This window comes from Daucus carota, chromosome 6, assembly GCF_001625215.2.
Source record: "Daucus carota subsp. sativus chromosome 6, DH1 v3.0, whole genome shotgun sequence".
In the NCBI taxonomy this organism is placed as follows: Eukaryota; Viridiplantae; Streptophyta; class Magnoliopsida; order Apiales; family Apiaceae; genus Daucus; species Daucus carota.
Genome location: NC_030386.2, coordinates 29,745,116 through 29,766,852, shown reverse-complemented (window position 1 = coordinate 29,766,852; position 21,737 = coordinate 29,745,116). Strand labels below are relative to the sequence as shown.

General features: G+C 34.2%; 5 protein-coding genes across 6 annotated transcripts; 3 read left to right on the top strand and 2 right to left on the bottom strand.

The window, feature by feature from the left end:
• The first annotated feature begins 991 nt into the window (after positions 1-991).
• Positions 992-3,524, top strand: LOC108226510 (rho GDP-dissociation inhibitor 1). Its single transcript, XM_017401473.2, has 5 exons — positions 992-1,346; positions 1,460-1,526; positions 1,951-2,172; positions 2,256-2,380; positions 3,245-3,524. Exons 1-5 carry the CDS (start codon positions 1,140-1,142, stop codon positions 3,323-3,325), a joined length of 702 nt encoding a protein of 233 aa, XP_017256962.1. The 5' UTR covers positions 992-1,139; the 3' UTR covers positions 3,326-3,524.
• Positions 3,525-5,064: 1,540 nt separating this feature from the next.
• LOC108225314 (fasciclin-like arabinogalactan protein 7) lies at positions 5,065-6,915 on the top strand. Its single transcript, XM_017400151.2, has 2 exons — positions 5,065-5,253; positions 5,950-6,915. The coding sequence occupies exon 2, from the start codon at positions 5,963-5,965 to the stop codon at positions 6,764-6,766; it is 804 nt and encodes a 267-aa protein (XP_017255640.1). The 5' UTR covers positions 5,065-5,253; positions 5,950-5,962; the 3' UTR covers positions 6,767-6,915.
• A 960-nt stretch (positions 6,916-7,875) lies between these two features.
• On the top strand, positions 7,876-13,249 carry LOC108226594 (fimbrin-4). Its single transcript, XM_017401576.2, has 14 exons — positions 7,876-8,032; positions 8,253-8,423; positions 8,624-8,868; positions 8,980-9,151; positions 9,825-9,863; positions 9,967-10,035; positions 10,152-10,268; positions 10,860-11,071; positions 11,449-11,610; positions 11,695-11,894; positions 12,031-12,188; positions 12,264-12,360; positions 12,432-12,523; positions 12,745-13,249. The coding sequence occupies exons 1-14, from the start codon at positions 7,946-7,948 to the stop codon at positions 12,958-12,960; spliced, it is 2,037 nt and encodes a 678-aa protein (XP_017257065.1). The 5' UTR covers positions 7,876-7,945; the 3' UTR covers positions 12,961-13,249.
• A 320-nt stretch (positions 13,250-13,569) lies between these two features.
• On the bottom strand, positions 13,570-17,592 carry LOC108225024 (uncharacterized). Of its 2 annotated transcripts, XM_017399817.2 has the most exons (8): positions 17,427-17,560; positions 16,607-17,083; positions 15,287-15,403; positions 14,709-14,887; positions 14,538-14,631; positions 14,360-14,437; positions 14,110-14,211; positions 13,570-13,863 (listed from the first exon to the last, which is right to left on the bottom strand). In XM_017399817.2, exons 2-8 carry the CDS (start codon positions 17,081-17,083, stop codon positions 13,738-13,740), a joined length of 1,173 nt encoding a protein of 390 aa, XP_017255306.1. In that variant the 5' UTR covers positions 17,427-17,560; the 3' UTR covers positions 13,570-13,737. The 2 variants fall into 2 exon arrangements, with proteins under 2 accessions (XP_017255306.1, XP_017255304.1); XM_017399815.2 differs by having other exon boundaries at positions 16,607-17,592.
• A 2,115-nt stretch (positions 17,593-19,707) lies between these two features.
• Positions 19,708-21,107, bottom strand: LOC108226926 (uncharacterized). The gene is made up of 2 exons (XM_017401919.2): positions 20,796-21,107; positions 19,708-20,547 (listed from the first exon to the last, which is right to left on the bottom strand). The coding sequence occupies exon 2, from the start codon at positions 20,544-20,546 to the stop codon at positions 19,776-19,778; it is 771 nt and encodes a 256-aa protein (XP_017257408.1). The 5' UTR covers position 20,547; positions 20,796-21,107; the 3' UTR covers positions 19,708-19,775.
• Between the last annotated feature and the right edge of the window lie 630 nt (positions 21,108-21,737).

Sequence of the window (21,737 nt, the reverse complement as noted above, 5' to 3'; positions counted from 1 at the left end):
TCAACATTAAATAAAATCGAACACTTTACAAAACGATAATCGATCTTTGCTCCTTCAAAGTATCGCAGATCTCCACCCAACAGCAAATTTCGTTACGTTAGCGGCCATCAGGTTTAGAGTGCCAAGAGATATGCTTTCAATGCTGGCAACATAACATTGCAAACCCATCGATCTCACCAAATTTAACGTACTCATACTTTTTGTTAACTACATGCCGCAAGTACTAGAAAATGTTAATAAAATTTGTTGGCAGGTAGCAGCGAAAATTGTATTATTTAAGCGAAAATTGATGTGAACGATTATAGATTGGTCAATTTTAAAAAGTAAAAAAAAATCAAAAATTAATTAAATTAGTTAAAATTGATCAATTATAAAAAATAAAAATCAGGTCAACTATAAAAATAATAATTTGACAAATAAAAAATTCATTTTATTAAAATGGAAAGTACAAAAAGTATAATGTTCTAAAATCAATATATAAGTGGTGTTTGGCAGGCCATTATAAGCCGACTTATGGGCTTAAAAGTTATAAGCATTTATTTGTACCGTTTGTGTAAAAAGTCAGGAAGCACTTAAAAGAAATTAGGATTACTAGCTTTTGTTTCAGGACCTCTGCTTATTTCCCAAACAGTTTAATCACTTATAAGTCGTAAATTGCTTCTGATTTTTACTTCATTTTTTTATTTTAAGCAAAAAATATTTATTTTAAGCTCACCTAAACGGCCCCATAATCAACTTTAGATAGATATGTCATATATATTGACCCAAAATTGAGAGATGAAAGGAAAAAATCCATTAACGTTGCTGATGGTCAAGAACAAAAACATTAACGTTGCTGGGCTGAACAAATTTATATAGTGGGCTGAATCAGAGGAAGCCCAAAACAGTGATAGTTTTGAAGACGCGACAGACAGAGACCTAACCTTTGTCTAGATTTTCAGTTGGTCCCAAGAAACAGCTTTTGTCCCCGTGCGTGCAACTGAAACTCCCCCTTTAAACACACATAATTATACGGATCGCCACAGCTTTTTCTTGATTTAATTTTTAAATAATTGCTGGGCTCATTTATTATTTAGCAAGTGAGGTGAAATCTTGGAATATTCTTTTTTTTAAAAGATAAAAAATTTGTTGATGAATTGATGTCTTTAGCTGTTGGAGCTGTATCTAGTTCCAATAGTAACATGGGGGGATTTAATGAAGAAGATGCAGAGAAGAGTGGCGATGAGACTATAAAAAGAAGTCCCAGTGAAGCTTCTTTGTCTGCTACTGATCAAGAGGATGAAGATGATCATGCCATTGAATTGGGTCCTCAGTTCACTCTCAAGGAACAGCTTGAAAAAGACAAGGTTTTTTACTTTTTATATAATATATACTACATGTTTAAGTTGAGGTTAACAACTTGTAAATTTTACTTAGCATATGTATGTTTATTATTTTTTTGGGTTGTTTTGTTTGGTAGGATGATGAGAGTTTGAGGAGGTGGAAAGAGCAGCTAATTGGAGCTGTGGATATTAACAATGTTGGAGGTTTCAATTCTTATTTCCCACCAATTACTGTTTCTGCTCTCTTTAAAAATCATGCCTTTTTTCTTTCTTCCTAATGTAACAATTTACTTTATCAGATATTTGCATATTATTATTGCCAAAGAAGTTAAATTAAGTCAACAAAAGGTTCAGGGAAGTAGCCAACTCCAGTTTGTTTTCTATAGGACACCACTGGAAGATTGTTTTCATAGATTTAAACTATAATGACCAAGATAGCCACATAATTCTTTTATCACAGTTAGAAAGTTTACAGGCTGCTATGTGCAATGAACCAACGAAGCTCGTGTTTTCTTCAATTATTTAGTTTGCCTTAAGAAAAAATGAACATTCAGATAACAAGGGAACATTATATTCTGACATTCTTGACTGTTGATTGTAACTTGGTTCATCACTTCAATTATCGCAGAATCTGCAGATCCAGAAGTAAAGATCATCAATCTCTCTATTGTCTCACCTGGTAGACCTGACATTGTGCTTCCTATTCCAGAGGATGGAAAACCAAAAGGCCCATGGTTTACTTTGAAAGAAGGCAGTGTCTATAGGTACATTGTTGTTGGCTTTAGGTACACAAATAACATTGTTGTTGGCTTTAGGTACACAAATAATGTCTGGAAAACTGGTGTCAAGGGTAAGCGACCTGAAAGCTTATTTAACCTATCAAATAGATATTGGCGAAGAATATGTGTCATATTACGATTTCTTTTATTTCAGTTGATACTACAAAAGAGATGCTTGGAACATTTAGTCCTCAACAAGAGCCGTATATATTTGACGCGCCCGAAGAAACCACCCCTTCTGGTTACTTTGCCAGAGGTTCATACACTGCAAAGTCAAAGGTATTCGTGACATGAAAATTATGCCAGTAGTCTAAATACATCTATTCATACTTACTCATACACAAGATATACTAATGAAAATTATGAAATAAGAATCAACGAGCTTCACTCACTTCCTCCCGAGTTTAAGTTTAAGACAGTATCGAGTGAAACCTCATTCGCGTGCTAGGGAATCGGAAAGAAAGCATATATGTAGTTGTTAGATACAAGGTTATCCTTACATTTAAAAAATAGTAACAATTTAAGTTTTAAATGTATATTTGCAATATTTTTAAGATTTATTCAATTCTCTCGACCCACTTGCTTTCCTTTACACACCCACATTTTAAGTGAAATTATTGGGAAAAAAGCATATGAAATTTGCATTTCTTTTCATTCGCTTTCCTTCTTAAAACAAACTCGGATTTCCCTTCACTCGCTTTCCTTCCTAGAACAAACAAGCACAAATGGTAATGCAAATTTTGTTATTTTTCTCCCCTTTGATATGCTTTTCTCCCTAAATAAAACTCGGGAGCACAAATAGGTGTGCGAAATTTGTCATTTTACTCCCCTTTTCATCTGCTTATTTAGTATTTAGAACTGCGGATACTCTTTTCTCTTGTCTACTTGATCAATTATGTTTTACTTGTATTTATTTTATATGACAGCATTCTCCAATCTATAGATACTTTTTTTTTTAATAATGATAGCATCTTGTAGGCCATTGCAAATTTTTATGATGGCATGTCAATTTTATTTTTGATGTGGAGAATATTTTATTTTATATTAGTTAATGTGTATATGTGTTATATTAACTCTCAGTTCGGTCTTGCAAAGTTGATTAAGGGTATACTGAAAGACATTCTTTATATTTAATTTTTTCAGTTTGTCGATGACGATAACAAGTGCTACTTGGATATCCAGTATACATTTGACATTCGGAAGGATTGGGCTAAAGCTGAGTAGATTTTGCTTTGTATGTTAGAAATCCTTCTCCTTTAATTTAGTTAGAAAACAACTCAGTGTGATGGCGGTTCTTATATAGAAACCCGTAGTCTTAATAAAAGAGCTTGGTTGTCTGTATATGTCTTAGTTTGTGAACCAATTTGCTTATCTTTTGAGCTGGATGGAGATGATTTAGTTGGCGGATATTTTTTCCTTGTAAGTTCTTTCACTTAAAATTTCTTACTATAGGTTGTTGTATTCTAGTGAATTGCCGCTTTGGTGTCGTAAAACTAACAAGATTAGGCTTAGCAAGGAACTCTTGCATGTTAATTGGTTATTGTTCTTCTATTAACAAGAAACAGATCATTTTTGCCCACCATTGGTGGTGTAAGTGAGCACTGGTACATTGTTATTTCCTTCACACCTGTTGTTGTAGTATTACACATTTTATGATGGCGTCAAGTCTGTATTATTCGCTTCTGGGCTAAATTTACCAATCATCATTTATAATCTGGGCTATAGAAACAATTATGATCAATGTGCCCTTTAGTCAGGCTGTAAAAGAGAAAAGAGAGAGTAATTGTGTACAGTATATTGATTTATTGACAATTTATTATCCTAAATTTTTGTTGAAGCATCCACAATGTACCACCACTGATCATTCTTATAATACTATGTTTTTGATTAAACTCCACACAAATTATTGTATTCTAGTAAATATAAGTTCAGATGTATTGTTCCAATAATTATCATTTATGAGGCATAGAACAACATATAATTGAAATTTAATAGTTCTATAATTGAGATGAGGGATTCTTCATATTAAATAAAGTACATATTTGAATTAAAATATTCCAATTTGTTAGAAAAATTACGTGTGCTTTAATTGTACATCCCACAAGGGTTGAAGACTTGTAAAGAATTGACAAGGCACCTTCTTCCAACGAAGTTAGTCAATAATACTCTATCGAGTGATATTTTCTGTCCCAAATCAAACAATGTGGTTCGTTAATACTCAGATTTACCACTAATCACGGTTTTCACATGCTTTAAAACAACACTAATAAATTTAAGCACCACAAATGATGGTGTTCTCAGTTCTCACATGCTTAGCTAACAAAACAGGATTTTAAAATGCCACTACATATTACATTCCGGCAATGGGTTGTGCTATGATATTTTGAAACTTATACGTTACGTTTGAATAAATATCATCTAATATACAACCGGTCCCGGGTGGTTAAGAAAAGTTAAAGGCAGGATCAGATTTTACTAATTATACATGGAAAGCTGTAAAGTACTCTGTCATTCCAGTCTTTGGAGCATAGTATTACAAGTCTAGAACACAAAACTTATCTGCCACCGACAATGATTATTTTATTTATTTTCATGCTCGAATTCGATTTGATATAAATATTCTTTGAAATATCCTCGTCACCATTCTAATGTTTTTTTTATGGAAAATTTTAAGGGAAGTGGAAATGGTAGGGTAGAGTGCAAGGTTGAACTCAGATGATGTAATATAATTGTATGAATCATGAATGAAACCAGAACATAAATGGTTAGGCTAATGATTTAGAAAGCCCACCTTCCAATACATTCTGTACTTTGCACTTCAATTTTTAGATTTCAGATTTTCTTGCCTGTGTTTCTTTTCCTGCCGTTTAAGACTCTGTCAGCAGTTTACTTTCATGGTTTCATATATTAATTAAAAATATTATTTATAAATATATATGCTTTGTAGCTGTAAAATGTGCTGCACTTATTGTATACACCAGCTGCAAGCTAGCACTTCCACTCCTAGACACAAGTTTTACTTGCAAGTCTTAATGATGAAATTAATAAAACACACTTGACAAAACCCATTGTCTGTGTGTGTATATATAAAGACTCCTACATTCTAATCTCTTGCATTCATTGCAACACTCACACTTGCCCTGTCTAGCCAGGTCAGTTTCATATCATCACTTCTTACTTCAATTCTTTATATGTTTATTTATTACTATCTGAATTGTATCTTCACATTGTTGAATCTCCATTTGTTAGTTGATCTAGATCTGTTCTTTCTCATGTTTTAGCTTACTACATTGCTTAATTATGTATACTTGGGCCCTGTAATTATTTAGAGTTCATAAAAATGGAATCTTGATCTAATTTCTTCGGATGGCATGACCATCTTGGGGAAATTTCATTTATCAGCTTCTTGAAGTTGGAAAAGATTGTTTTGATCTTGTTATTAAATCTTGCTTTGGTCTGGGCTACTGTAATGATGTAACTTTCTCGACTCTCGTATCATGCTTTCCGGCAATCATTTACTGGAAACAGTCTCTCTGCTCTCTTGAGCAGGGGCGATGCTGCGTATATCCTACCCTCCTCACATCCCGATCTTCGAGTTGGATAAGTGAATGCAACCATTTCCCCTCGCCCCTTTCCCTTTAATGGTTATGGTGTTGTTTACATCCTTGGTATCTAAAGAATTCTTAAGCTACTGACATTGTAACTAGACTTACCTTCTAAAACTATGTGCTACAAGTCTGAGATCTAAATTTCAGAATTAGTTTTAGTCTTTTAGACTGAATATGATATTACATTATGATCTGATATATTTGTTGTGGCTAATTAATGTTAGATTTTTTCATTTTCAGGTATTGAAAGATTATGCCAATGGAGAAGACCATGATGTTCATAGTGTGTAGCACACTAGTGCTTCTTTTATGTTCTGCACCAGCATATGCACAAAAGGGTAAATCCCCTCCATCACCTCCCATATCCATAACCCCAACTCCTGCACCAGCACCTGCACCAGCAGCAGAACACGTAAACCTCACCGAGTTACTGTCTGTCGCTGGTCCATTCCACACTTTTCTCGATTACCTTGTGTCAACCAAAGTTATTGAGACCCTTCAAAACCAAGCCAATGATACTGAGGAAGGACTAACTTTGTTTGTACCCAAAGACAAGGCGTTTTCATCACTTAAAACTCCTTCTTTATCCAACCTTACTGCAGACCAACTCAAATCACTCTGCCTTTTCCATGCCTTGCCACATTACTACTCTTTATCTGATTTCAAGAACCTCAGCCAAGCGAGCCCTATTATGACATTAGCTGGTGGTACATACACTTTAAATTTCACCGACAACTCTGGAACTGTTCTAGTTGGTTCAGGATGGACAAACACGAAAGTCAGTAGTAGTGTGCGTTCAACTGATCCTGTTGCCATTTATCAGGTTGATAAGGTGCTTCTTCCAGAAGCAATCTTTGGAACAGATATACCTCCAATGCCTGCTCCTGCACCGTCTCCTGATATCGTTGCCCCTTCTGCAGATGCTCCAGTTGCAGATGGGGGACATGCTCCATCACAACCAACTTCAACTCCATCATCTTCTTATAGGATTATGAGCTTCAGTGCTTGGAGTTGCTTGGTTCTGATTCTCTCGGGTGGAATGGCATTGTTCTTGTAAGGAAGAGTTTGTTTTGTGCCATAATTTATATGCAAGGGATTTACAACCATTTAATTCTTTATATTTGTTTCAAGCATTTTTTTGGGGATCGTCTAATGTATACCATGTATGGGATTCATCGTGTTATAAATCATAATTTTTTTGTGGTACTGACTTAACCTAGAATCAATTTTATTTTGACATTCACATTGTGTTTAAACAAGCATAATCTCTACATTTGGATATCTGCCCACCGCCCCCCTGGGTAGCAGCTAGTCATGCCATTCTCCTTCTCCCCCTTCCTGATTTTCATGTATGTTCTTTGCACTGTAAATACTTTAACACTCCGAGCTACACTATAAAGTGGTTGCCAAAATTTCAAGTACTATGATCTTCACAAGCCCTCCTCGAGGTTTCAGGAGAACTAGTCACTTAACGTGGTATCAGAATTGAGTTTGACTTCCTGCGCCTAATATTCTCATGTTTAATTATGGACACCAAAGATGGGTTAAAAAGACTTTTCTCTAAGCTTACAAGAAGAAAAAGAAGAAGATAAAATTGGGTAAAAATGACATTTGCATAATAGACATTTGAAGGGGGGAAAGAGAGAGGGCATAAATTTTTTCTACATTTTATCTTATAACCATAAAATTAAAGAGTATATTTTGTGAACCTAGTTGTCAAGACACTGTGAGAAATTCGCGGGTCTGTACGGCAAAACGGTTTTATCTCTTTCTCATTCTCTTTCCAGCTTTGCCATTCTCTCTTTCCCCCATTGCAATACTTCCCACCAAAACAACCTTACATTCCAGACAACACAGCCAACAAAGAATGTACATGCAGTAATTTTTCGAAGGTTTTCGATCTTTAAAAGGCTAGTGCTGCAATATCCATTTTGCTTCCCTACATTTTACCTATCTCTGATTACATTAGTTTCAGGATTTATCAGGAAATGTCGAGACACATAAAGCAAGTACTTAATATTGACATTGTATAGAATGCATGCATGAGAAACAATCTTTATGCAGCATATATATAGTATTGATTGGTAGATTAAACTATTATGGATCTGATTTTATTTGTTACAATATTTCTGATGCTTGGCACTGTGTCCTGTGGCTCTCAGGTTTTCTTCTTCCAATTACAGATTCGACACGAAGAAGACAAGCCAAATAGTGTACACATACATATAGTTTTACAATGTCAGGCTACGAAGCAGTTACCATTTCTGATCCATCGCTTGAGAGCCAATTTGCTCAAGTCGAGCTTCGCAGACTCAAATCCAAAGTATATAACATTCTTTAAAATAAAGGGTTTTGTTAATTTTTCGTTAACTTTTTTCTAAAAGGATTGCTAGATTTTATTTTGCCTTTTAGAATAATAGCTCATTCTCAGGTTACCAATTAGCAGGAGCCTTTCTTTTAATAATAATTCTGTTCTTCCCTGATTATACTATTAAAGTGACATGTTCTTCATCTATATGTGAACTGTGCGGCATTGTCTACAGTTTCTTGCAGCAAGAAAAGAATCAGGGCAAGTCAGGTTAGGGGATCTACCACCGGTAATGTTGCAGTTGAAGAATTTCAGTGAGATTTTTAGAGAAAGGGACATCAAAGCTATCTTGAGTGAGTCAAACTCAGACATGGATCAGGAAGTTGATTTTGAATCCTTCCTGCGGGTCAGTTCCATTGTTTGTCATACTTGTTTGATTTAAATATTAGGCCATAAGAACTACTGCCAGAAGAACATTTTATGCACTTTCCTAAATTTTGATCCCAAATGCAAAATAATTCCATGATATCATGCTTCAGCACTGAACTTAAAGATTTTAATTTGTAACCAATGAATGATATAAACAACCAGAATTTCTGCTGGCAGATGTATCTCACTGTAAGTGCTCGAGCTCGAACAAAGGCAGGTGCTTCAAGATATAAAACTGCAACTTCATTCCTCAAGGCACCCACAACCACTAATCGGCACACCATTAGCCAAACAGAGAAGGCATCTTATGTCGACCACATTAATAGACATCTTGGAGAAGATCCATTTCTAAAGAAGCATTTTCCTATAGATCCAAACACCGATGCGTTGTTTGATCTTGTTAAGGATGGTGTTCTCCTCTGGTACTTTTATTGGACCTGCTTTACTACTTTGTTTATTTTTCCTTCTTTTTTAAAAATAATTTTGGTTCATGATGCTAGTTTCTTGATTGAGTTGACAACCATATTTCACAGTAAGCTTATCAATGTGGCTGTCCCTGGTACAATAGACGAGCGGGCAATAAATAAAAAGAATAAGCTTAATCCGTGGGAGAGAACTGAGAATCATACATTGTGCCTCAACTCTGCACAGGCCATCGGCTGCACTGTAGTGAACATTGGCACACAGGATCTGGATGAAGCTAGAGTAAGTTGGTATTATATACACAACAAAATCTAGTTTAATTTTAACGTTAATTTGTAGACCTTTATACCATTGTTCAGTTTGTTTTTATTTTCTGGTTTTACTTATAGTCCAGTAAAGGGTAATTTAAATGAGAACTTGTAAATCTAAGATGAAAAAAACTAGGTCTAGAACCTACATTAAATCACACTGTCGGCCTGAGGTATTAGTTGTCAGGTTATCAGTTCCTGTCCCATTGTGATTCACAGCATTATCTGAGACAAAAGAAAAGAATAGGCTTCAACTCCTTCTATCCTTTTCCTTCGTTATTCCAATGCGAATGTTACTACAACTATTTCCTGTCATACATAATTAGCAAAGAAATTATTTCTACGTTCTTTTAGACCTTAAAAAGAATAAAATTAATGACTTACATATATAGATCGTCCTTCAAAACAATGAGAGAGAGGAAATGGTGTTGATGATGATGGATTACTTGCAACCTATTTTATTTAACTCTGCTCTTGTTGAGCAAAACCTAGCCCTTTTCTTTAAGCGCCAATGGAGCTAAAGGTACTATGTGGCAGCTCTGGATGAACAGACTAAAACATATTTGCTTCCCGCTTCTCAGTGCTTACAATTTATCAAAATAATTCCCCGCAATATTGCTTATGTTGCATTTTTTTCATTTCTACAGCCCCATCTGCTACTTGGTTTAATTTCCCAGATAATTAAGGTATTTTTTCAAGCTTTTGCATCCTTTTAACCATATAATTCATAAACTTTATGGCTTCTATCATCAATTATGTATATTCTACTTTGTCGTGTTTGCATATCAGGTTCAACTTTTGGCTAATTGCAATATCAAAAACACTCCCGAGCTACTGGAACTGGTGGAAGAAGAGAAGGTTGCAAGAATCACATACACACAAATTAATACAAACACTTCTGTTGCTTATATACCATAATCAAGTGCAGACTTTTGCCTGCAATGTGATTTTTATGTTGTTACCATTCTTTACAGGATGTGGAGGAGCTCAAGAGTATGGCTCCTGAAAAGGTTCTCTTAAAATGGATGAACTATCACCTAAAGAAATCAGGATATAAAAAGGAGGTCACCAATTTTTCCAGCGATTTAAAGGTAAGGGGTAAATTTCCAAAAAAGTAGATGTTGAATAGTTATATGTGAAATATTCAATCACACCAGAACCTGTTCAATTTAAGTTTTGCGTAATTTCTCTCTTCTGAGCACCTCACACTCTATTTATATGCATCTCAACTTTACACCAGTTTAGCAATGTGTTATTCCATTGTTTGGCAACTTCACAGATCAATGATCATAGTTTATACCTGATTTTGAAAAGATGATGTGAACTTAACTAGAACTTGTTTTGGAGCTCGAGTTTGAACAAATGATAAAACCTAGCATACCTTTTCCAGCCCAAGTTTGCATCCAATAAATGCATCCACTTTCTAGAAACTTAAGTATAAACTTCTGCTCTACTCAAGTTCTCATCACCGAGCCTCAAAACCTTTTATAGCTCGAAAACTTTTATGCAAAAGACTGTCAAATGCGAAAACACATTAGTTATTTACCTTCATCAGTACAGACACAATCAAACCAAGTGACCAGATGATTTCTTTATCTAGTATTTGTAGTTGCTAGAATGGCTACCTGTAAATTTAGTTGTTTCTGTGCTCTTACTGACTTCAGAGGATTTATCATTTGCAGGATGGAATGGCTTATGCTCATTTGCTCCATGCTCTTGCTCCCGAACTTGATACTGGTAACACACTGGAGACTGAGGATCCAGAAGAAAGAGCAAATCTGATACTTCAGCAAGCAGATAAAATGGAGTGCAATAGATACGCCACTCCAACAGATATTGTTGAGGGCTCAACAAATTTAAATATTGCATTCGTTGCAGAAATATTTCAGCACAGGTCAGACTATTTTGATAATAATATTATGAAGTTTGTACTTTTGCATAATCATATTATGTAGTACGGTCATAGTATAGCTTTATAACCTTCACTGAAGCTTGCGAAAATGTTGCCTACTTCATTTGACCCTCCGTCATACCCGTGTTTCCTTCTTTATCTGGTCAAAATCTTTTTCTGGTTTCCTGTACTGCTTCTAGGATTTTTATCCCAAGTACCCAAAAGAATGTTTTGGACAATCTACAGTTATAATGCTTTCCGCATTGAATGTTCATAACCTACACTGAAGCTCTTTTTCATCTCAAGTAGTTTATACATTCTCTTTCTTTGCAGCTGTCTCCATTCATTTTAATGTTGTTACTGCCTGTTTTAATCTTCAGGAATGGTCTGCATGAAGTGACAGAGAACACCCAAAATTCCTTTGCAGAAATGATGACAGATGATGAGGAGACTTCTAAAGAAGAGAGATGCTTCCGCTTGTGGATCAACAGTCTTGGAACTGAAACATATGTCAATAATTTATTTGAAGATATGAGACCCGGGTGAGTTTTCTTCCACTTCTTTGCGACGTCCCGTTCCTGTAAAATTGTGAAAATGTCAATTGATGTTTAATTTTTCGCATACAGATGGGTCATGTTGGAAGTTCTTGACAAAATATTCCCTGGATCAGTCAACTGGAAGAAAGCAACAAAACCTCCCATAAAAATGCCTTTCAGAAAGGTTGAGAACTGCAACCAAGCCATTGAGATTGGAAGAGAATTAAACTTTTCGCTAGTAAATGTAGCCGGCAATGATTTTGTACAAGGAAACAAAAAACTCATAATAGGTTAGTCTGTTTTGATTCTATTTCTACCTTCTTCTATCTTGCTTCCCCCCCTAAGAAAAACAGAAAAGAAATAATCTAATCAATCAGTACATTTTGGCCAACTGATGGAATATTAATTTATTGATCTGTTTCCCAGCTTTTCTGTGGCAACTGATGAGGTTTAGCATGCTCCAACTGCTTAAAAACTTGAGATCTTCTTCCCAAGGAAAGGAAATAACAGATGCCGATATTTTAAATTGGGCAAATGAAACAGTAAAAAAGTCAGGGAAGCAAACTCAGATGGATAGCTTTAAGGTTAGGAACTATTTAATTGTATAACTTTAATAAATGCAGATACCTGATTCGTATATTTTGTGAGACATCTATTAGGATAAAAGTCTTTCAAGCGGGGTTTTCTTCCTTGAACTTCTTAGTGCTGTGGAGCCGCGAGTTGTCAACTGGAGTCTTGTTACTAATGGCGAAAATGGTATGCAGATATTAAAACCCTGGTCATTATATCAGTTGCAAAAATAATGATAATTTTTACTGCAACTGCAGATGAGAATAAGAAATCAAACGCAACATATATAATTAGTGTTGCACGGAAGCTAGGCTGCTCAATCTTCTTATTGCCTGAGGATATTATGGAGGTAAGACTAGGATTATAGTGAGCCTGAATTCAATATTCCTACACAGTTTACCATGTTCACAACTCTTTGAATTCCTCGACTTAGTGAAAAATGCATATGCCACATTATGGTTCTTTTATAATATTTATTTTCATTTATAATGTGTGCAAATCTGTTTCAAAGCAGCTCCTTTATATAAAGGCTGAAACCATGAACTTAGGTAGGTTAAATATCCATGACAGGTGAACCCGAAGATGACTCTTATTCTAACAGCAAGCATAATGCATTGGAGTCTAAACCAAAAGGGTGGACAAAGATTGCCTCCTGTTCCTACAAGTGAAACTCCTGAGGATTCCCCAACAGCAGGTGCAGACGGTGATATGGAACACGAAAATGAACCAGCTGACGCTGAATCCAGTGAGCCGCCTGCTGATGCTGAAGAACCAACTGACGCTTAAGCCAGTGAGCTGCCTGCTGATGCTGAAGAACCCTTGTGAGATATTGAACGATACAGGACTTAAGAGAATGAAGTATATAGAACTGCAATTATAATTTTTGGCGAGTCTTAACTATATATACAGACAGGGTAGAAATGCAATATGAACAACAGTAATCTAATGTATCATTTGTTAATCACAAAATGTATGAAATTGTGTAATTAGAGTGTGTTAGTTCATGTGATTAAAAATGTAAAGTTACCACCTTTCCTGTATCTGTCCATCTGATGAATAATGCTGCTAAATTTAAATATCTCCGAGTGTATAATATTAATATTGACGTTTTTTTTTCCACTCGAAAACCCATTTGTGGTGCCAGGATAAATTGCTCACTGAGAGTTCATATGTAATCTTTACAAAATGTCCAAGTTAAAGTTGTGATAATATTATAATTCTTAGTTTTGAACCTGAATGATTGCGCCAAAGAAAAGGCAAATGAGTATCAGTATTTGATTATTTTGTATTTATTAATTCTTCTCGCATAATTTTTAAAAGTTTACTCATTTAGATAGAAATAATTTTTTATTACAGAGTTAAACAGATATCATGGAGGCTCCGAGAGCATCATGATTTGATAAGATAAATTTTAACTAGTTAATATTTTTTTTGAATGAGAGTTAAACAACTAGCTGGCATCGAAGATGCTCTAACTAGAGTAAAATAAGCTCTAACAAAGTTGTACTGTCACCCTAGAATGATCACAGTTTGATTTAGTACAGGGGTTTTTTTACAGTGCTATTATTCAATCATGGAATTTAGCCTTCTCAGCCGCTGATCAAGCTCTGCCATAACTGCCGGTTCCTGCTTTTTCCGTTGCTTTGATATGTTGTTAATTGTTAATGAGCCAATCTTATCAAATGCAACCTGCATTTGAAATATGTATAATATGGTATTTAATAATGCTGTCAAGACTACAAGGACCTGAGTTTAATGATTGCGCCAAAGAAAATTACTAGTAAAGCGGATCAGCATGAACTGTCAATGGTCAGTTATAACTTGAAAGAAACTCGGTTGTGATAAGATGATCAGCCAATCAAGAATGTGATTGATCGAGCAATTGAGTATTATGCATGCTTTTTACTGACTTTAAGGGCATATGAGAGGATTTACCGTCAGTAATTCATCAGGATCAAAGAGATGATGGGTGGTCATCTGCAATATATTAATGACATCCCCAACATGTTGTGCTACGAGCAGCTCCTCTTCTTTCATCTGCAATCATTTATACAAAACTTTCATATCATAATACTTGGTGTGGGTACGAATGACATACTTTGGACATTAACAGCTAAACTGCTTCTTTAAACTTACAACTTGAAGGAAAACAGAGAAGTACTTGAGAGTTGAGAGAGCCCCTCACCTTAAAAATAGCCAGAGCTACATGGAAAAGAACCTTTGCACCCTCATAAAAAAGGAGATCCCATACGCGGAACGTTGTCTGAACAAATAAAGACATTTGAAAGTCTTAACGAAACCAGTCCAGAACTGAATGCAGTTCGTCTGTGTGTGTGAGCTGTGTGTATGTGAATGTGTCTAACCTCTGAAGGTAAGCTCTTTGAAAAGACGCACAAAAACCATTCGGTGGCAACAAGGGAGACATCAAACTTCAAAGCTTCCAGATGAGCAGCTATTCTGCATTCTTTTGTTAATTTTAAAACCCACAAATATCTACAGATTGGATAATTATCAAATTGTTGAAAAGGTATTACCTTGGACATTTTTTAGCCAGTATATCTTTAAACACCCTTTGTTCAACATGGCATCCTGATAAATTGGTCGTGTAACAATCATTTGCTAATACATTCTCCAGGAGGACAGCTAGCATCCAGAAAGCATCTTCTTCAGTTTTCATAACAAGCAACAATAATGCTCCGACATAATTTAGACCCTATATCAAATATTCAACCAGGTCATATGGAAATTAGAAGCTTTCAAACTCGCACCATTCACCTAATAATCTTCTCTCTGTACTTTAATTGTCAAAGTCTTAACCAAGTTATCCCCAAGATATACACTCAATAAAGATTTTCTAAGTAGTTCAGAGATGTATATATTGGAGCAATACAGCGGTCAGCAATATGGTAGTAATAAGCCTAAAACGAAGCCTGTGAAGTTTATACAAGGATGATGGGCTTTTTGCTCAACAATTAATTACCCAGTAACCAAAGCATCGACTTGAGAATGGTATAGAATTGACTGTTGCTAATTTATGTTAGTTATGATAGACCTACATGCAGGAAAGTATGAACCATAGCAAAGAAAACAAATATTTTATGAGCACACACACCTGACAGTAGCCAACATCAGAATCACGAAAAGAATATGCAACAAGAACACGCCTAAGAGCTGCATGGCGCTCTTTAGTGTCCAACCACGGGTGACCAGGAAATGTTCGAAATAAGTCCTGCGTAATTCATCACAAATAACCCTTAGTATCAGAAATTGTTATTCCGTAAAAGTTCAATAAACTAGCAATGAAGTGTGGACCATACTGTGAAAATTTAATCTGATTTTTTTTACCCAAAAATAAAAACTTATTTAAATGTACTCAGAATTCAGTTGCCCATGCCTAGAGCTAATAGCTGAACTTTTTAGGGCATGGAGTGGAGACATTGATGATCACGAATAAAATGTTTCTAACCTATTGTTCCTAGCCTGTAATGTGATACAATATATATAAAAAAAAATGGTGCTACATAGTGAACCACATACTTCCTCTATTACCCTATATCATTTGACCAGTACCATGTATCTTTTAGCAAGACCGGCTAAGCAAATGATTAGAACATCCTTTGCATAGCTCTTGTTGAATGCATTGTACCAATAGACTGTACAACTCCGTGTATAACTTTTCCCTAAAAAAACGATGCATGTAAAAAGGCAAACATATATTGTTCACACTTGAAACATATGAATGCATTTAAGTACTCCACTTTTGATTACAACTACTTTCAAATGAAGATCAGTAGATTCCACACAATTGGCTGTCAATTTCTTTTCTCAATATTAAAGGGATACACTCATACCTACTAATATTAAAACACATATCACGGAGAGAAGTTATTAAACAATAACATATCGAATATCTTAAATTTCTATGCATCCTGGAAGCCCAAGACAACTTCAATTCTTCTTTAAGCAACGACTTCCCATATGCAAACAAAGCCGTGACTCGAAGTATTTGCAATCTTTATCTCAAAGCCTTAACACTTTCCTTTAAAGTTTGAATTTAGATGCTCCATTCACTTTCAACATTAAAAAACTAAACTAGAATCACGGGCTTTACAAAAGTCTATATTGATGATCAAACACAAGAAATAATCAGCCGGCCTGTGGAAGAAATAGATATCTAAAAAACCATCTTGACCGTCCGAACACGTACCAGAATACAACTATAAGTATTCTATCAAGTAAAATTACTCTCTCCAAAAGTAACTGTCAATATGAATAAGACTACAGAATATAAATGAGTAATTCGCTTGTATGCTAACTGGCAAAAGAGAACACCTTAAACATATCAGATAATCATTAACAAAAGCAACAAGAACTAAGAAGAAACAACAGATTATCATGTATTACGTATAATAAAGATCATTACATAACTCACATGATCAATCTGCTTAGTCGCAGGCGTGACCTTCCCTTCCACCGCAAAAATCAAATCATTGTAATAGCTCTGAGGCACAGTTGATTTCTTCTTAGCTGCACCAGACAATGAAAACCACACCTTCGGCCTCAAAACCAGAGGAATCCCATTTCTAATCAGCCTCTTGAGTGCAATTGCATTCACTAAATTCGAAAAGTTGAGGGATGACTTAATCGTAGAAGAGACACGAGTCTGCAAATACCAATTTGAACCTTTACTAGCTTCAAGTGCCCACCAAACCTTGCCTTGTTGTCTCAATTTTTCTCTAACTTCGTTCAATATATTCACATCATCCACATTGCCTTCAACTGTAAAACCATAAAGATCTTGAAACTTAACAATTATATTAGCCCTTCTGGCATGCACACTTGGTCTCAAAATCGAAACTTGGCTTTGGAAATCAAATGCAAAATCTCTCCTGCTTTCAGTACCCAACATCTTATTCATACAATATCAAGAATCAAAAATTCAATTCATCTGAAATAAAGGTTCTTTCATCTTATTAATATCAAAGTTTCTTGACAAGGGTACAATTAGCCAAGAAAATCCCCTTATTTATGTAATACACATGGGGTAATAAATTATGATCAAAGTTTGAATCTTTCTCCAAATGGGTGCTTGAGAAGTGGGTTTAAAATAAAAAAATAAGGCCGGAGGATATGATAATACAATACAAGAAAAGCTAAGAAAACTGAAACGCAAATAGAAACAAGATATTATATAATTGTCGCTAGTTATGCAAATTCAGTAAAGAACAAGTCAAGAAAAAGATGGTCAATACCTGACTTGAGGTTGTGATCTAGATGACAAAAGATAATCGGACAAATTTATAGCAGAGTTATTTCAAAGACAGAAAATTCAAATGGAATACATGTAAAACGGATGAGAGGAGACAGAGCTGGGGATATTATAGGCGATGATACCTTCAAAAGAAATAAAAAATACCTCAAGTATTTCCGAAAAATAAAATAATATGAATTATAAATATTTTGACAGAACATGAATTACCATCTTGACTCTTTGAGTCACACCGCCATGGCTAAGGAAAAAATATCCGACTCTAAACTAATCTTTGGGGAACGCATCTACGGTGTCAACACCTCCTTCATCAGCAACTTGTCTTGGAGATCTGCGGAAATACTTAAAAAAAACAGGTGTGATCTTTTCAAAACATAAACCTACATGATTATGATTATGCGATTGGTTTTTGTTTTACTGTATATATTATTGTGAGATGATTCATATTTCATGATTAGGTATAATTGTGTGCTTAAATTTATTATTGTATGGGTTGTTTTCGTATCTAATTTTCATCTTTTTCTATCTATTTTTGTCCGAACTTGAAAAGTTTGGATAGATATTATCGATCTTTTATTATATATAGGATCAGTTACGTTTGGTGTTTTGTATCTTCATTTCCGATTTTTAGTTTTTTAGCTAGTGTTCATGATAATTGTTTGCGGTTCTTGGATGGTGACGGTGGAGCCGGTGCATTGGTGACTTAATTAGTGCGTGTTGCAATATTAGATTAGCCTGACTGACTAATTTTATTCCGTGATTCTAGTTTTAGCTTTGTAATTTTGAATATTATTTGGTTTTAATAGTAGTATTTGCAAATCTTAAAATCAGTTATTTTTTAATGGATAGTTGACTCCTTTTGAAAATTTGTTTATCCTTGAAATTTGACTTTCCACTACATGCATTAACTTGAATTTTTGTGTTTTAATTTGAGTAAATTATGATTTAATTTGAATAATTAATTGACCGTTTATATACAAATGAATTTTCTTAAATTGATAAAATGATAAATTTAAATTTGAAATTGGTTTTGGATTTATATGTTTTAAATGTGTTTTAATGCTCCTTAAATGTGTTGTCTGTATATTATGGAGATTAGTCAACTTTTCTTAAGTTATAATCAATTACCATCCAAATTTGAAAATTGTTTACTTTTATTATTTTTCAAAGATTCAAAATTTAAAAACCATTTATGGGTGTCATTAATGATGACTTTATTGTGCCTTTAATGGCTTTATTGTGCCTTTTATGGCTTTTTGTTCCAATTATGGATGCCACTTTTAATGGCTTATTGACCATTTTGATGATCATTTTATTTAATTATATTTAATTATATTTCATCCTTTACTCCTCACTTAAATTTTAATTTTTATTGTGCCAAAAAAATTAATTTTTATTGTGCCAAAAAAATTAATTTTTATGTGTCTAACCAAAGGATTTTCCTTTGGTTAGAAATTAATTAATATTTCTATATTATTTTATTTTCTATCTATTTTTAATATATATATATATATATTTTTGTTTTGCTTTTTATTAGATTTTCTATTTTACTTTAATAAAACTTATATGTGTGTGATTTTTTTGTATGTTGATTTATGTTTTGTTTGATTTGTTTTTTCAGGATACTCTGGAAGCTACGGGACTTATGGGTTTTCTTTACTTATTCATTTAAGCTTTATTGTCTAAGCGTCCGGAGTTATGCTTGCATGACTTTCGGTTAGATGATAAACTTTCTTGAAAGAAAGAAATCCCTGATGCGGTTTATTGTATTTCGATACAATTTATCTACGTGTATGTAGACTTTAAAAAAAAAAAAATAGACTCAAACACATTTAAAAAGCATTTAATAATTTTCTTGTCAATTTCTGGCACTTAATAAAATAAAAAAATAAGTAATTAACTAAAAAATAATTTTTTTGATAAATTAGAATTAAAAGTTCCTGTGCGTGTGCTGTGCATCTCCATCTTCGCCATATCACTTTTAACATTAATTAATATTATAATAATTCATTTTACATTTACATATCTACTATAAACACTCCTCCTTTGAATCAATATACAGTCAGATTATATATCATTTCATTTGCATCACAGAAATACTAAAAAGTCGTCTATTATTGACTTAATGAAGTTAAATAAGACTCGTTCAGTTGTTCAGATCATTTGGCAGACGTTTTATTGGCCAGACAACTTGGAAATCCCCTAGACCAGAAAAGAATATCGTCTTGAACGAACCAGTGGCGAATCTAACCAAAATAATTCACCCAGCGGAATTGTTTAACACGGACAGAATTTTTTCATAACATATAAATTACAAGTAAAACATAGTACCTTATCTAAATTGAGCTCTACGATCTCCAATAGACTCGAAATGATCAATTACATCCTCTGAATCAACAGCATCAACATATTCTTTTTCAATGTGAAGCATCATACAACCTGAAAGATATCCGTCTTCCATCTTGTTTCTAAGCCGAGTTTTTATAATTTTCATTGCCGAGAATGCACGTTCAGTAGTGGCAGTGGAAACAGGAAGTGTCAAGACCAAACGAATCAATATATCAACTAGGGGGAAAAGTTTAGCTAAGCCTGTTTCAACTAATTGTCTACACAATTGTGCAAGAGAAGACAAATCTTGAAAATCTTTATGGGAAACTACTTGACATCTATAATGTTCTAATTGTAGTCTTAAAGCACGTACCTCTGATGCATCAAAGTCTCCTGGATAGAACTTTTCTGCAAGTTCACAAATCTTGTTGATGTCAAACCTTTTAAAGTGATCTTTAGGATCCAATGCAGCACTCAAAACAAGCAGTTCTATACTTTGCTCCGTGAATCTGTCATTTAGCTCTGTCATTTGGACATCAATAATCACATTAAACATGCTAAAATGATAATGATGTTCATTTGTGACAAAATCATGTTGTTGACAACCACGACCAGTCCCCATTGAGTAGGATGCATCCATTTTAGGCATTTCAAGATCATGATTTTCTCCAAATTTATAGACATTTAGCAAAAACTCATCCCAACCATGATCCCTCAATTCTTGCAGAAGTGCCTTTGTACTTGAAGTCAAATTCATAGCATTTTGAACAGACATCCTACAACCAGAATTTTGAACAAGAGTCAAGAGATAGTGAAGTTAGGTAAAAAAAATTAAACACACTCAAGTGTTTAGCAACCAAGAAATACTGATACTGATAAAAGTTATGCCTTTAATCTCATAACACAACTATAAAAACTTTGTGTAAATTCAGAACTTCAATTTTCTTTGATGCATTCTATCAAACAGTTAGGCTACAATTTGTATACTTAATATAAAACAAGTCAAAACTTGTAACAAAGCTACCTGAATTACTTTCTTCTAAATGTTGATTGAAATATCAATTCAATTATCCAAATTCCAAACTCCAGTTGATAGTGCTCCGTGCTCGGCTGCTCGCGCTTGCTGACTTGCTCTCTCACCCAATTTCTGTGTTAGACTATTAGTGTGTAATGTGTTACTGCGTTTTGTTTATTTTAAGTTACCCACTCCAAAGTCCAAAATAAATAAAACACTATTATTTTTTTAATTTTTCACCCAGCGGTAAAATTATTGACAGTAAAAATTAGAAATTTTCACCCAGCATGAGCTGGGCCCGCTTACCTGTAAGTCCGCCTCTGGAACGAACTGCATTAAACAGAAGTATGTGCACTCGGTCCAGATTTTAATTGAAGCATAACCAACGACCAATTCTATATACACGTTCTATACCAGTAGCATCTGAGCTTTAAGCACTTCATTGATGCGGTTTGTGTAAAAGTTTTATAAATATTTATGAACTGAAAATTTCAAATTTCAAATTCTTAATTAACTTGTTTTTATTTTTGAAATTTGATTTTAAAAATTCAAAAAAAAATCATTATTGAATAATGTAGTTATTTTTTATACGTCATTAACTTTTCATTCAACAAGGGGGGTGAGACGTGAGAGTAGCTCAGTTGTAGAGCTATCATTTGTCCTACTCAAAATCTGGGTCGATTCTCACGTCTATCGTACACATACACGCGAGTATCCTTAGATTTTTTATTCAACATCATTAGCTTTCCGTTCCATTTACAAAACCTTAAACATGAATAAAATTTATCAATATATTATTAAAATATTTTTTATATTCATTTTCTTCCACAGGTCTTTTTCACAGAACACATAGACAAATGAATTCAAAGTATTCCTTTTGTTTTGAAATTTGAATATGTCAGGTTGCTTGTTCGCACGACATTTTAAGTTGAAGAATCCAACACTTATAAA